The sequence below is a fragment of the Geotrypetes seraphini genome, chromosome 1 (assembly GCF_902459505.1).
Source record: "Geotrypetes seraphini chromosome 1, aGeoSer1.1, whole genome shotgun sequence".
NCBI lineage: Eukaryota > Metazoa > Chordata > Amphibia > Gymnophiona > Dermophiidae > Geotrypetes > Geotrypetes seraphini.
In genome coordinates, this window is record NC_047084.1 from 443,351,465 (window position 1) to 443,368,280 (window position 16,816).

Below are 16,816 nucleotides of genomic sequence, written 5' to 3' on the forward strand. Positions count from 1 at the left end.
TATTTCAGTCCATCATCTGTTGTATTATTAGCTGTCTCATACCATAAAATAACACAATATAAGGTGAAAATTATCAATGAAGCGTGGAAGGAATCAGTTTTCTATGAGAACCTGAACCATCCAGAGTCCTCCGAACAATCTTCTGCACAAAATCATGCCACTAATTTGGTGCAATGCAGATGTTTCCTATACTTTATTCTCCTATTTATGTTAAATTATAAGTGTTCTAATAAAGTAAGAGTTTGAACTAAAAATAGTCACTGAAAATGATACATTTAACAAGTGATTTTAGTCAAATGTGCAAAATCTAAAAATAATTCAAAACAGACTTTCTTCAAGGTGTAAAAGCTGATTACCTGACAGAGCACCCTGTTTCGTTTTCTTCATCAGGGGCAATTGCAGATTTACAATCTCTTGCTGTCAAATTTCTTATCCAAAATAGCTCTCTATTATGATTGTAGACCCACTCCGATTTAATTTCATGACCTGATTCATTTTTATGAATGAATCGGCAACATCCTCCACCCCAACAGATCTGAGGAGCAAAAGCCCCATCTGAATTGGGAATCATTCTAGTAACAATGCATAGCACTTGCCACTGAGCTAGCTTCACACATGGGCTTTTATGAATACATTTTCCTTTTTTTAAAACGTCTGATAGTTTCTTCTTGTGTAACCTTTATACAAAGATTCATCATGAGCTACATCTGAACCTATATTTATTTGCATTTTTTTTACTAGCCAACCTGAAACACAATAGTAATATGTTAGTTGACTTGGATAATGGAAAGTTTGGACAAAAATATATAAAATCTTTATTGTATAATTTGTCAAAATATATTTCATAGTCAATCTGTGTTCTTTGGTGTTTAATAGCCTATAGCATAAATTGAGGTTATATATCATGATTGACAACTAACTCTGTTTTCTGCTTGCTTGCAGAGTCTCTCCGAGGCAAAAATGGAACTGAGAAGAAAAGATCAATCTCTGCGTCAGCTCAATAGACATTTTACCCAGCTGGAGCAGGACAAGCGTCGACTGGAGGAGAACATCCGTGAAGCAGAGTGTGCCCTTCGCATGGCAGCAAAGTGAGTGCAGAGACCTTTGGGAGATCACATAAACAGACAAAAGATCAATTCTTGCTTTCATGCACAGGGATTTAGCCCAGGATAATACAGTCTTTGAAAATAAAAGTACAGCTGTCTTTCTTTGATATTCACTGATACAGACTCAAAAAGAAAACTCTGGTATAGCTCAATAAAATTAAGTGTATAGCATATTGCTGATAAACTATGAAAGATCAAGCAAAGGCCTAGCTATGTTACTTTTAGAGTTCAATTTTACATAGAATATAGAGTTCAGAACTGAGACATGTAGTTTGAGATATGTTCAATTCTAATGGTATTTTAGAGCCTTTTTTTTTTTTTCCCCTAAAATACCTGTAAGAGTGCATGTGTATTTGCTGGTACATGTGGTGGGAGCAGCTATTTTAGAAATCTATACAAGAACAAAATGAGTGGCTTAATCCCAGCAATTTCCTCATGGTTGTGTTGCCCTATTTTACAAACTTGTACATGTAAACCTGGAGATTAGAGAAACTGGGCCACTTCTCCCTTGAAAAGAGGAGACTGAGAGGGGACATGATCGAAACATTCAAGGTAATGAAAGGAATACACTTGGTAGATAAAGACAGGTTGTTCACCCTCTCCAAGGTGGAGAGAATGAGAGGGCACTCTCTAAAGTTAAAAGGGAATAGATTCTGTGCAAATGTGAGGAAGTTCTTCTTCACCCAGAGAGTAGTAGAAAACTGGAACGCTCTTGCAGAGGCTGTTATAGGGGAAAACACCCTCCAGGGATTCAAGTTCCTGCTGAACCAGAACATACGCAGGTAAGGCTAGACTCAGTTAGGGCAGTGGTCTTTGACCTAAGGGCTGCTGCGTGAGCAGACTGCTGGGCACGATGGACCACTGGTCTGACCCAGCAGCAGCAATTCTTATGTTCTTATTGTAATTTTGGTTTCATTTTGGGGGCAGAAATAAACAACATGGGATTCTCTTAATTCTTTATGTGAAAAAAAAAAACTGCATGAAATACATACATTTTATAAAAGTGTGAATGATTCTGAGCTGATAAACCTGACAGGGAACTTTTTTTCCCCCATACATGTCTTCCCTCTGTATAGATTTCTGATCTGCCTAAGCTCCTTCCCTCTTTAAATATCTGTGATATGGACTGCCCTGTGTAAAGAGCAGCTCTCTGAAATCACCATTTACATAGGTATGCAATCTACATGTGTAAATACTACTTTCTAGTATGACAGACATTCTGGACTAGATGCACTAAAAGTCTCTGATCATCTAACGATCGTCGCTAAACCAGTTTGACTAGTTTAGCAACTGTTCGTATTTGCTGATCCGATGCGGTTTTCAATACGATTGCTCATTCTCAGATTCTGGCATGCAAATGAGGGCATTAATATTAAAACCAGCCATTTCAGTGATGCCCTAAATCGGATCCGAAAACCCGACTGCAGCATTAAAAGTGACTTTGGAAAAGGAAGTTGATATGCTAAACCAGAGGCTTTGGAGAACAGAGCAGGATTTACAGGCAATCTAGTCCAGGGAAAATGGTTTGAAGAAAACCACTGAGGAATTAAAGAAGGAAAGAGATGCCCTCAGCTGCCAATATGACCAAAAGTTGAGAGAAAATGAGTCAACCAGAAGAAAAACTTAAAAAGACTCTTCAAGTTCTCAATGAGAAGCAAAGGTTTTCAGAAGAAATGGAAACCAAGATTATTGCTTTGGAATCTGATTTAAAGGCATCTCAGGAGAAACTTCAGAGAAAGAGTGTTTGGGAGCAACTGATGCTGGGAGATGTCCTGTGAATGGAAGAGGACTAAGCCCAAGGCCCAGAGAAAGAGCTTCATGATGCTCTGGTGAGGCTAAGGGAGGCCCCTAAAGAGGGGTGACTTGGTATCTTCTACAGAATTCTGGAAAGAGTTACTGCAGGCATGCACTCCTGGTAATGGGAAGACGGTGAAAAGTGCCACCAGTTCTCCAGAAGTGGATATCCCAGGGGTTTGCTGTTCACTATTATCCTGCACCAGGGTGCCAGTACATTGGCAGCGGATGGGAAGGAATCCCAGTCTAAAGATGCTCCCTGAATGAGGGGATGTGAAGTTCCCCCCAAAAGAATGAATACCAGGGGAGAAGGTATAGATTGTCAGAGTGTTATTGTTCGCATGGATTTCATACCAGACAGAATACAGCTTGACCATACTAAGTAGATGCCACTGGAGGAAACTAGTTTTGGCGCTAAAATAGACTTAAAGGCAAATTCTATAAGAAGCGCCCAAAAGTTAGGTGCCTAATTAGGCACTGTTCAGCGTGATTCAAGTAAAATTGGGTGCTGTTTAATGAATCACGCTGAGCGGAACCTATTTTTGAGGCGCACAAGAAATAGGCCAGCTCTAGGCACAACTGAAAGTTAGGCGCCTAGCTGAGCGCTTAAGCATGCTTAAGAGCAGTGATTCTGTAAGAAGGCGCCTAACACGTAGCCATGCCCACGCCTATTTTTTTGAAGGCCGCCTAAATTTTTAGAGGTGCCTTGTTTCAGAATTGAGCTTTTTTGATAGGCGCTTATGTTTCAATCAGTGCTGATTAAAAAGCTAAACTGAGCTTGTTATTCAATTTAGATAGGCACCTATCTAGATGGGCACCTCTGAAATAGGTGCCTAACTTTAGGCGCTGGTTACAGAATTTGGGCCTTAATAGCTACTGAACCTAGTACAATAGTTTCTATAGCCTCACAGGCCAAAACTAAAGAGGTGCAGAAAAGACACTCTGAGGAAAGTGAAACCCTCAATTTCTGGGAAAAAGAACCGAGAGAAAACTAAAACTAATTTGGGAAAGGACTCTGATGTAGTTGCAGGAAATAACCATTGTCTTAAGCCAAAACTCAAGTCTACTGACACCAGTGGTAATGTGTCCAAAGGTCAAATATGCAAGCAACCAAAGGAGGCATTGATCCAGGACTCTCTAGGGATGGAGGGAACCCAGAACCTGACAACCAGTAGCCTAATGACTACTAGGGAATACAGAAGAAATGGGCTCCACAGGTGCCATGATAGTACAGGCAGGGATGCCTGGAGATCAGATGTCCGAGTCCGCAACAAGGACAGTGGAAAGCCCGGAAAGGCTTGGTGACTAAGGAGTCGCTATCCAGAAGTGTGCCTGTAGAATGGAGCATGAAAGATGGGGTCCAGAGACGGTCTCGGAGATTCCCTTTGTGGGTGGAGGGGCCTAGGTGTCCTTAGAATTAGTATCCCTCAGCCCTTTTGGGAGGGTCCCCAAATAGAAGCAAGCACTCAAATCAGTAGTGTTGAGCTGAGGGTGTGTGAAAAATAAGTATCTATCTTCCACTAATTCTACCATTCCACCTCCATACAATTGAGGCTGCCAGCCCAAAACTGAGCAATTACATGTCCCAGACCTCACTGGACTTTACAGCTTAATGCTGAGCTTATTTAACAAGGTAACCTTGCTGAGTCAGGTGGGAGTTCAGCAGGGAGGTGTTTATTTTCCACAGAGAGGTCCCCACAAGAGAGAAAAGTCTCTGAGGAAGGAAGGAGCCCCTGGGAGAGAGAGATTTCCCCTTTCCAATCTGTAGGCTGAGGGAGCTTTGGAAAGGTTTGGGATGTGCGCAAGAAACTCCAGGGGTAAGCCTAGCCCGGGGGTCGGCAACCTGTGGCTCCAGAGCCGCATGCAGCTCTTTTCCACCTTTGCTGCGGCTCCGGTAGTGTGTCACGCAGGCATGCACCTTACAGGTCCAGTGTCGCGGCGGGAAATAGCCATGCTGAGCAGTGAGCTCAGCACATACACAGATAAAAGCCTTGCTTGCTGATTGGTCCGGCGGCGCCGTGCCGCCGGACCAAACAGCAAGCAAGGCTTTCATCTGTGTAGTGCTGAGCTCACTGCTCAGCATGGCTATTTCCCGCCGCGACGCTGGACTTGTAAGGTGCCTGAAAAAGAAATCATCCTGGCCGGGGTCGGTGTCATGCTCCGGAGATCTACAGCCTTCCTATCTCCCTCTCCCTTCTACCTGCTTCCGGCCACATCCCCTGCTCCGCGGCTCTCTTCGGCAACTCAGCAGCAGCTTCTGACGTCGGGGCCTACCCTCTGCGAGTCCCGCTTGTTTCAACTTCCTTTTTCCACAAAGGCGGGACTCGTAGAGGGAAGGCCTCGATGTCGGCAGCTTGTCTTGATCACTGCTGCTGACGAGTTGCTGAAGAGAGCCGCGGAGCAGGGGGGTGTTGCCAGGTGCAGGTAGAAGGGAGAGGGCCAGATGCAGGACTCGTGGGTGAGGGAGGAGAAGAGAGAGAGAAAGAGAGAGGGGAGGGAAACAAAAGGAAATCTTTCATACTGGGCTGGGCCGGAGTGGAGGGAGGGTGGAAAGATTCTAGCTACAGAGTGCAGTAACAAAGGAAAAGGGGGGAAAGCTGAAAATGGAGATAGTGACACAAAGAAGAGAAAGGGTAAGCAGGACCTACTGAATAAGGATAGAGATACAGAGGGGACATGAAGAGAAGGTGAAATAGAGACATAGAAGTAATGCTGAAAAAGTGGGGGGGGGGATAAAGACATTGAAAGGGCAAATGGTGAACATGGGGTAAAGACAAGGATAGAGACAAATGAAAATTCTGAAAAAGTGGTGAGATAGGGATATAGGTGAGATGGACACAAAGAAGGGTGATGCTGGAAAATAGGTGGAATGGTAATTCTGACAGACACAGAAGGGAAATGCTGGATCAAGGAGAGATGGGGCTCAGGCTGGATGGAATGAGGAGAAATGCCTTGTTGGCCCGGAACTTCCTCTCCTACGTCAGAATTGACGTCAGGGAGCGGAATGCTGGTCAGCGCAACACTTCTGCAGGGAAAGCTTGGGACGGCGGTGGCTTGGGGGCTGTTCCCCGATTGCGGTGGCAGCAAACCGAGTGGCTTGGGGGAGGGCATGGAGACAGAAAGAAGGGGGAACAGGGAGATAGAAAGAAAAAGTTGGGGGAGAGAATGGGGTCTGGAGGAGAGGAAACATACAGGAGGCTGAAAGAAAGGAAGAAAGATTGAATGCACAGTCAGAAGAAGAAAGTGCAACCAGAGACTCATGAAATCACCAAATAGCAAAGGTAGGAAAAATGATTTTATTTTCAATTTAGTGATCCTGCATATAGCATTAAGATAAGAAACAATATATACAGTGTTAGATTTGTTTTATAATGGTTTTGCGGCTCCAAGTTTTTTTTTCTTTTCGAAAACGGGTCCAAGTGGCTCTTTATGTCTTAAAGGTTGCAGACCCCTGGCCTAGCCCATAAGGAAAATAAATGGGGAAGTGACTTAAAGCAATGAAAACTAAGCAATTGTTTGCGCTTTTCCTGAGTCTGTGAGAATACAGACTCAGGTCTCTAGAAAAATAAAAGCTTTTGTTGCACCTTTTTACAGTGATTGTTTGTGCTGTTTTGAGTGCATGTGAGCAGTGAATCTGCCACATACACACTGAGTGAAAAAATATTTCCTCCAATTTTAAATCTACTACTTAGTAACTTCATTGCATGCCCCCTAATCCTAGTATTTTTGGAAAGAGTAAACAAGTGATTCACATCTACCTGTTCCACTCCACTCAGTGGCTCAGTGAGAGGCGCCTGGAGCGGTGGCACCCCTCCCTTGCCCTCTTCTCTGCCCCCTTGCTCCTTCCTGGCTCTCCTGCCATGCACATGCGCATGCTCCCTTCCCCTGCATCTCTTTAATTTGTTTTTTGGCTCCAGTGTGGGAAGTTGATATGAAGGCTTTGAAACTCATGTTGATGCAGCTATATGATAAAACAACAGCATGACATGATGAAATAGTGCAATGAAAACCCGAAGCAGTTGCAGCTCCTGAAGACGCTGGTTCAGTGAAATACAGTGCAGTGTCACCATAGCGCGATGTTGAACTGGCTGAAGAAAAATTTTCATTAAGGTTTGGAGTGGTGGAGAACCAGGACATCAGTTGCAGCTAAGATCATTGGAACTTTTATCATTGAGGCAACATACAGCATACAATATTGAGACATTAGGGAACTGGTAGTGGTAAAGTGAAAGGAGCAGTGGTTGAAAGAACTTTAATCCACTCCGGATTTTCTATCTCATTGGGGATCTTTTTTCATGAATTTCTCCTTTGAGTTTTATAAGGAACTAGTTTTTTTTTAACCCATTACATTAATGGGTGCTAGAATAGATGTGTAGTTGTAGGCATTTCTTTCTTTCTTTCTTTTTTTCTCTCTCTCTCTCTCTCTCCATGTCCATTGTCTGTCTTTTTTTTTTTCTGTCTCTGTCTATCCAGCAGCACCCCTTCCCTGCTCTCCCTGTCCAGCAGTAGCCCTTCTCCCTTCCTTTTACTTACCTCCTGTCCAGCAGCACCCCTTCCCTGCTCCTCTTGTCCAGCATTAGCCCTTCTAACTTCCTTTTACCTTCCCCCTGTCCAGCACCACCCCTTCCCTGATCCCTTTGTCTAGTTTAACTCCCCCCTATCCAGCAGCACCCCTTCCCTGCATCCCATGTCCAGCATTAGCCCTTCTCCCTTATTTTTACCTCCCCCTGTCCAGCAGTAGCTCTTCTCCCTTCATTTCTCCTCCCCCCGTCCAGTAACACCCCTTTCCTGCTCCTACTGTCCAACATTAACGCTTCTCCCTTAATTTTATCTCCCTCCTGTCCAGAAGCACCCCTTCCCTGCTCCCCTTGTCCAGCAGCACCCCTTCCCTGCTCCCCCTGTCCAGAAGTAACCCTTCTCCCTTCCTTTTACTTCACCCCTGTCCAGCATCACCCTGTTCCCTGCGCCCCCTGTCCAGCAGTAGACCTTTAGGAAAATTTAAAAGCAATTTAAAAACATTTATTTTTAACGATGCTTTTAATATTTAATTCAATAATTTTAAGACCAGTGATTTTATTACTTTATGTTTTAATGTAATTTGTTTCCCTATTGTGGTTTTCCTTTGTTTTGCTTTTCTTTAATTAATTGTATTTCCAAACCCTTTCTTACCTTTTGTAATGAGAACATGTATCAAGTAATTACCCGATGTTATTATTTAAGTTTGTATTGTTTGTCTCTCATTGAATGTATTTTAAAATGTTCATCGCTTAGAATTCTGATTAAGCGATTAATCAAGAGAAATAATAAACTTGAAACTTGAAACTTCTCCCTTCCTTTTACCTCTCCCCTGTCTAGCAGCACCCCTTCCCTGCTCTCCCTATCCAGCAGTAGCCCTTCTCCCTTCCTTTTACCTCTCCCCTGTCTAGCAGCACCCCTTCCTTGCTCCTCCGCCTCCCTTCATTTTTCCTCCCCCCGTCCAGTAACACCCCTTTCCTGCTCCTACTGTCCAACAGTAGCACTTCTCCCTTAATTTTACCTCCCCCCTGTCCTGCAGCACACCTAGCTCCCTTTCCCAAGCAGACTTATCTAAGAAGTCTCCCTTGTTTTTTTTCAAAGGCAGCTTTGGTAGGGGCAGCTGCAGATTTTTTTTCAGCTTGGGAAACCACCGAACGAAAACCTCAACCACCGTTGGTTTCCAGCTTTGGCAGAGTCCGCATTAGGCTCCTATTTTTAGCAGGGAAAACTGGCCGCATGCAAAACAGAACCTGTTGCTGGGGAAATCGCCGTGTGCAAACTGACACAGCCTCAGTCTGCTACACATGTGGAGGCACAGCACCACGGATCATGGACCCACTGATTTTGAAGTGCGCATGAGCGCTAAGGGTTTTATTATAGCGGATATGTGAATTTATTTATGTGCACGGTGTGGTTATATAAATGGTATTTATAAATGTATGTAATTTTACAAAGCTTGAAAAACTGATTGACAATAAATTTATTAGAAATTGCCCAAAAAGCTTCTTACTGATATTGTATCTTTAATTTTTTAGGTGCAAGCAGCATCACGAACTTGCTGCCTGCATCATATCAGCTCTCCCTCTGACATCACTTCCTAGGCATTGGACCCAGAAGTGACGTTAGAGAGAGCCGACACCGACACGGGCAGCAAGTTTGCGATACTGTTCATGCCAGGAAAATTAAAAAGGTACGAGGGAAGAGAAGGGGAGCATGCATGAGGTGGGGGAGGGGTGTCAGGAAGGCGTGGGAGGGCAGAGAGGAGGACGAGTGTCGGCACCCTCACCAAAGTAGCGCCCAGGGCGGACTGCCCTCCCCCGCCCCCCCCCCTTAACTACGCCACTGACTCCATTCAGTATTTTATAGACCTCTATCATATCTCCCCTGAGCCATCTCTTCTCCAAGCTGAAGAGCCATAGCCCACTTTAGTCTTTCTTCATAGGGAGGTTGTCCCATTCCCTTCATCATTTTTGTTGCCCTTCTCTGTATCTTTTTTAATTCCACTATATATTTATTGAGTTTAAGCAACCAGAATTGCACACAGTATTTGGAGTGTGGTTGCACCATGGAGTGATAAAAAGGCATTACACTTCTCCCTCCGTATTCACTGTGATAGGGGATTAACAGATCCGCAAATACAGAAAAACCGGGAATAACTTTTTCATATGTTATTCACTGTTTTCTATTAAAAACCATCCTGAATATGGTGAAACTGTGAATAGCTTGATGGGAGACCTGCCTGTTCCTGAAGGAGAGGCAAAACAAGGTGAAGAAAGTGTTGGGAATCAGCGATTTTCTCTGTAAATGCTTGGAATCAGCGATTTCTCTATGCAAGCTGATGTAATTTGGGGGGAGGAGTCAGCAAGCTAAAAACCGTGAATAATTGAAACCGCGATTGCTGAAACCACGAATACAGAGGGAGAAGTGTATAACATTTTCATCTTTGTTTTCCATTCTTTTTCTGATAACTCCTAACATTCTATTTGCTTTCTTAGCTGTTTCTGCACCCTGAGTTAAAGGTTTCAATGTATCATCAATGATGACATCTAGATCTTTTTCCTGGGCAATGACTCCTAATGTGGAACCCAGTATCATATAGCTATAGTTCAGGTTCCACATGCATCGCTTTGCACTTTCATATTTAATATCATCTGCCATAGTGCAATTTTTCACAGTCCTCTTGCAACTTAACAACTTTGTGTCTTCAGCAAATTTAATTCTCACTAGTTGTTCCTATCTCTAGATCATTGGTAAATATGTTTCAAAGCAGTGGTTCCAGCAAAGACCCTGGGGGTACCCCATTATTTACTCTTCTCCATTGAGAATATTGACTATTTAATCCTACTCTCTATCTGTTTTCTATCTATTAATCCAGTGTCTTGCAAACTTTGTGAAGATGTAGCACACTAAACTGGTGGCTACAGTTTGAGGGCATTCGGAAGTGCGAGGATGTCAATGTGATGACGTCATGCACTTGCTTGACATCATCACGTCAATATCCATGCATGTGCGAAGGCTCTCCAGATGGGGCCCTGAGCCGTCTGTGTGTGTGGGTTCTGGAAGGAAAGAGGTGCAGAGAGGCACAGGGGAGGAGGAGAGGCATCTTGCGGCACACCTGGAATCTCGTGTGGCACACAGTTTGTGATACACTATGTTAATCAGTTCTTAAACCATAATAGGACAGTACCTCCTATCCCATGACTTTCTTTCCAAATCTTTATTATTTTCAAAACTTACAATAAGTGTAACAATAAAAACCACATTTTATACATCAATGACATACTTAATATACTATTAATACCCATTTTAGAATTAACCCCCCCTAACAATCACAATGCCCATCACATAAAACTTTTATCATGAACTCCAATATATCTAAATTCATTAATCTATCAGACCCCCAACCTCCCCCCCTCCTGGATGTGCATGTTATAGGGAAAAACAATTAATTAAGTAATACAATATTTTGTTAATAGCTCCCAAATCTCCTGAAATTTCTTAAAATTCTCTTTCTGAATGGCTAATAGTCTTTCCATTTTGTACACATGACACAATGAACTCTACCAAAAACTATAATTAAGCCTCGTCCAATTCTTCCAATTACTCGTAATTTGTTGTATGGCAAATGCAAACAGTGTCTCACTTCCGGTTCACCACACAATTATTTCCCACGTACTCACCTTTATAGGACCCCCAGGGACCCCTGAAGAAGACTTTTTGTTGAAACGCGGACTGTGTTGGGTCCTGTATCCCTAGCAGACTAGGTCCTTTAAGGCTCTTATGTGGATGATTTAATTTTATGTGGATGGAATTTTTTTATGTGGATGATTTTAGTGTACCTTTGGAACTTTGATACTTTCAAATAAAGTCCATTTGGGAACATCGTCACTCCACAGAGTTTTTTTGATTTTGTATGGCAACTCCTGTCATCCTGTATAATAAAACGTTAGCGGCGCATGCGCTTTTAAAAAAGCGTGATTCCTGCCGCTGTGGTGTGTGATCCGTGGCCGTGTTCCATTTTAGAACCCAGCCAGGGATCACTCTGGCCACTCCCCTCCTCCCGCCCTCACCAACCCGAAGCAAGCTCAACATACCTCCCGCCCTCACCTCACCAACCCGAAGCAAGCTGGAACATACCTCCCGCCCTCGCTCACCGCTGCTGCCGCTGCCGCTGATCCTCCTCTTCGGGGCAGCCTGCGATTGTGGCCAGCTTTGGCGGGCCTCGCGGGCCGCTTTCCGGCCTCGGTGGCACGTTCCCTCTGATGCACGGGATCGTGTCGGGGGGGGGGGGGACGTGCTTCCGGGTTGGGGAGCGGCCTGCGAAGTTCACTGGGGCCGGCCACCATGATCGCGGCCTGCTTTGAAGAGGAGCAGGCCAGTAGACGCCGGGATGGAGGGAGGGTAAGCAGGGGGATTAATTCAGGGGGCCAGAAGGAGAGGGAAAGGGGGCTGCTTTGGGGGAGGGGTGTTCTGGGGGGAGACAGAAGGGGCCATGGAGAGATAGGAAGAGGGAAAGGGGGCTGCTTTGGGGGGAGAGGTGTGCTGGGGACAGACAGTTTTACTCTGGGGGGAAGACAGAAGGGGCCATGGAGAGACAGGGAGAGAGAAAGGGGGCTGCTTTGGGTGGGAGGTGTGTTGGGGACAGACAGCTTTGCTCTGGGGGGAAGACAGAAGGGGCCATGGACAGACAGGGAGAGGGGGAGGGGTGTGCTTAGGGCAAACAGCTTTGCTCTGGGGGGAAGACAGAAGAGGGCCATGGAGAGACAGGGAGAGGGAAAGGGGCTGCTTTGGGGGGAGGTGTGTGCTGGGGGCAGACAGCTTTGCTCGGGGGGGGGGGGGGGGAGACAGAAGGACACAGACAGCGGCCAAGGAGAGAGAGATAAAGAAACACAGACAGACAGACACATCTATTCTAGCACCCGTTAATGTAACGGGCTTAAAGACTAGTTATTAAAAGCCTATTGTTTTTAGATGATATTTGACTTTTAGCTCTCATTGACATGCACAGTATCATAGGATAATGCCACTGCATTTTCCAACAAACAATTTATTTGGTCCCATATTGACTTCCAAAAAGCCAAAGTAAATGGACAATAAAACAATAAATGATCTAAAGTCCCTGCTTCAAGATGACAATGCCAACATTTATTAGACTTAGAGCTATCTAGCTTTTGTAATCGAACAGGGGTCCATAAGGCTCTATGTAACAGAAAAAAAACAAGTTTGTCTCATAGATGCTGACATTGTACATCTCAACCTCCAAGTCCAAATTCATGGCCATTGAGATGCAGAAATTTGGTGCTTAATCTCAATACTCCAGATGTCCCTAAGACCAGTTTTTGGTTTCTTATTTATAAATCCAGCTAACAATTTATACCACTGTGCGGCCTGGTGTCCCAGGAAGTCTACCTGAAAGCATAAGAATTCCAAACTATATTGGTTATTTAAATTATCCCATAACTTTCTAATTTCCTCAGAAGTCTTTCATGAGGTACTTTGTCAAATGCCTTTTGAAAATCCAGATACACAAAATCAACTGGTTTACCTTCATCCACAGTTTATTTACCCCTTTGAAGAAATTTAGTAGATTGGTGAGGCAAGATTTCCCTTGGCTAAATACATGCCTATGTGTATATGCTCTGTAATTTTGTTCTTTATCATCTCTACCATTTTGCCCAGCACCAGCATCAGACTCTATAATTTCCTGGATTACCTCTGGAACCCTTTTAAAAAAATTGGTATTACGTTGGCCACCCTCCAGTCTTCTGGTACCACACCCCTGAAGCATCCGAGATTTCGATGACAAAGACCCTTGGGGTAAACATGGGACCTTGTGGTGGTTGAGCTGAAGGTGACAAGCAGTGGATTATGAGCACAGAGTGAATACTGTTTGGAACTGGAGCCCCATTATCATGGGAATCTATGCACATGGACAGTTTTGTTTCATTTTGATACTCAGTTAAGAAAGATGTGGAGTTTTTTTTATGCCAATGAGAATGAGACAGCCTTCTGATACGTGTATGGAACTGTCATGATGATTTTTGAGGCTTTTTTTTCTCCACTTTTGTTTTACATTATCACTGAGCCTCTAATGAGCTGCCTTCCATTTGATACTTATATAGCAATAGTTTTGTAATTTTTTGGGATATTGTAGTGATAACAGGGCTAAGAGGGAGCAATGTGGGCTACTGTTAAGCGGGTTATTTTACTGTTCATCCCAATTATTAGTAACTATGTCTCATTGCATAAAATGTGACCTGTTCTACAATAGCATGTTATGGTAAAATTACATGTAATAACTGTAATCCATGTTGATAACTTCCTCCTTAATGTCATGTAAGCATCTTGCAACAGATTTTTTCCACATGGGGTCACGAGAATAAATGTCTTCACTGTTCGTTACAACAAAAAACTTCTGCATTTCTGCTCCAGTCTCTATACCCCCCATTGCATTGCATCAGATGCCTTCCTCACTCATTGGAAGGACAGATTCCTTTATGCATTTCTCCCATACCTCTCTTTGGGAAAACTCTACTCAAAAGTTTGCCATGATTGAAGCACCATGATCCTCATAGCACCTCTTTGCCCATGTCTTATTTGGTTCTCGCTCCTCTTAGAGCTCTCATCCAAGAAATCGTGCACATTCCAACATTACTGATGCAGAATGAGGGATCCCTCCTCTACCCGAACTCCCACTCGTTAACGCTAATGGTATGGTTTCTTTCACTAAGCAAGTAAATGCTTTCTTCCTCTTGGCTGCTGTATCTGCTGTCATTGAAGTGTCTAAAAAACCTTTCCACTCAGCGCTGTTACTGCTTCAACTGGACCAGGTTTTCTTCCTGGTATGCATTGCACTCTCTGGAAATGGTGATGTGTCTATTTCTGTCCACATCTCCACATCTCCAACTCTGGCCTAAAAATCAGTTCAGTTCAAGTACATCTCAAATGCTATCGGTGCATTTTGTTCTTGCTTGGACAAGAAACCTCTATCTATTCATCCCTTGGTAGCCTGTTTCATGAAAGGACTATTCCACACAAAACCATTTATCAAGTCTCCATCTGTTGCTTGGGATCTTAATGTTATACTATCTGCTCTTATGATGTCTGTCTTTGAGACGCTTGCATCTTGCTCTTTCAAATTTCTCACTTGGAAAGTCATTTTCCTCATTGTCCTTACGTCTGCATGCCGAGTGAGTGAACTTCAGGCTCTTGTGTCAGATCTTTCCTACACAATACATACCTTTAATTATCCCTGCTGTTTGAAACAAAACTCCAGAAGAGACAGTTGGTTTGAACAAGCAGTTATGCAGAATCTTATTTAGATCCTTGCTGGGTACTAGAGCATAGAGTGATTTATACAAACCCGAAATTGTTACAGTCTCTTCTCTATCTACAGCACAGGTGTCAAAGTCGGTCCTCGAGGGCCAGAATCCAGTCGGGTTTTCAGGATTTCCCCAATGAATCTGCATGAGATCTATTTGCATGCACTGCTTTCAATGCATATTCATTGGGGAAATCCAGAAAACTCGACTGGATTCCGACCCTCAAGGAGGGACTTTGACACCCCTGATCTACAGCAAAGAATTCTCCAAGTTTGATGCCCATGTTTACAAAGTAGTGCTTTGTTTAGGGAGACCACATAATGTTTAGCCTGATGGTAAGCAAACCTATTACCCCATCCTATTCCTAAGGGCATCAAAGTCTATCAGTTCTCCCTCCTCATCTAATAAGTTTTAAAGACCCATTATACACTCTTTCCAAATCCTTAAAAATTCTATGCTCCCTCCTTGGTTCAAACCCCAGGTTACTTCGCAAAGGCAACAAATCAGTGACACCTGGGTTTTGTAGTAAATGACAGCAGATAAAGACCCGAATAGTCCATCCAGTCTGCCTAACCGTACATGCTCTATAAATTTATCATTTAATTTAAATGGTCCTTTTTCTTAGATATTTCTGGGTCAGAAACCCAGAGCTCTGCCCAATAGAGTGCTTAGGCTCTATCTACTGGAGTCTCCATCAAAACTCACTCCAGACCATCTAAAGCATCACAGCCATCAAAGTCCTCCCCAGCCCATTCTCAGCTGAATGTCCATATACCTAGCCAGTGACACTCCAAAAAGATCAGGAAATCTCACATTTCATGCAGCTTAATTCAATAAGAAACTTCACTAAAATAATTACCCAACATTAACCTCCAGCTCCTTTTCTTTCTTTCCAACCATTGCAGCTGAATTGCTCAAATCAAATTAGCAATGGCTGGCAGAGAGACGATTTAATTTACATAATTTACTCTCTTCTTAAGAGAGTTGGTTTGTAAATGAAAGATAGAAAGGCTTGAGAAGGGAGGCGGGTCCTCTAATGATGCTGGTCTGATGGTTCACAGTCTGCCCAGTACTGGCCTTAGTTCTTCAATAAATACCCATTATTTTCTGATTAGAAATCCTCTGTGTTTATCCCATGCTTGTTTGAACTCTGTCATTGTTTTCCTGCCCACCATCTCCCTTGGGAGCCCATTCCATGCATCAACCACCCTCTCCGTAAAGAAGAATTTCTTAATGAGTCTACCACCCCTCAACCTCAAATTATGCCCTCTAGTTTTACCATTTTCCGTTCTCTGGAAAAGATTTTGCTCTATGTTAATACTTTTCAAGTATTTGAATGTCTGAATCATATCCCCCCTGTCCCTCCTTTCCTCTAGGGCAGGGGTGCCCACACTTTTTGGGCTTGGGATCTACTTTTAAAATGACCAAGTCAAAATGATCTACCAACAATAAAATTAAAAAAAAAACACAAAGCACACTGTACGCATAGAAAATGTTAATTATCATTCCTATTCCGGGGGTTTTTCAAAGAGGTCAAGACAGATGACTCTATGCAATGTCACCTCAGTAACAACCATACAAAAATAGACAAATATCCCCTCCCTTTTTACTAAACCATGATAGCAGTTTTTAGTGCAGGGAGCTGCACTGAATGCCCAGCGCTGCTTTCGATGCTCATAGGCTCCCTGCGCTAAAAAACGCTATTGCGGTTTAGTAAAAGGGGACCATAGTGTAAAATATAGACAACAGATATAAATTCAGATACATTTTGATCACTAAATTTAAAATAAAATCATTTTTCCTACCTTTGTTGTCTGGTGATATCACGAGTCTCTGGCTGCACTTTCTTCTTTTGACTGTGCATCCAATCTTTCTTCCCTTCTTTCAGCCTTTATGCTTCCTCTCCTCCAGACCTCATTCCCTCCCCCAACTTTTTCTTCCTTTCTCCCTGCCTCCCTTTCTTTTTTTCTCTCTTAATGCCCCCTTTCTTTTTTTCTGTTTCCCTGCCTGCCCTCCCCCAAGCCACTGCCGCTGCCATCGGATAACAGGCCCCCAAGCCGCCACCGCCATCGGATAACA

At 43.5% G+C, this 16,816-nt stretch overlaps 1 protein-coding gene across 4 annotated transcripts in view; it reads left to right on the forward strand.

Annotated features, from left to right (window-relative positions):
• The window catches only part of CCDC171 (coiled-coil domain containing 171), a 608,461-nt gene that overhangs the window by 390,945 nt on the left and 200,700 nt on the right, over nt 1-16,816 (forward strand). For all 4 annotated transcript variants that reach the window (XM_033920389.1, XM_033920380.1, XM_033920408.1 and 1 more), the window contains exon 21: nt 943-1,088. In XM_033920389.1, coding sequence (XP_033776280.1) covers nt 943-1,088 — 146 coding nt within the window. The remainder of the gene's footprint in view (nt 1-942; nt 1,089-16,816) is intronic.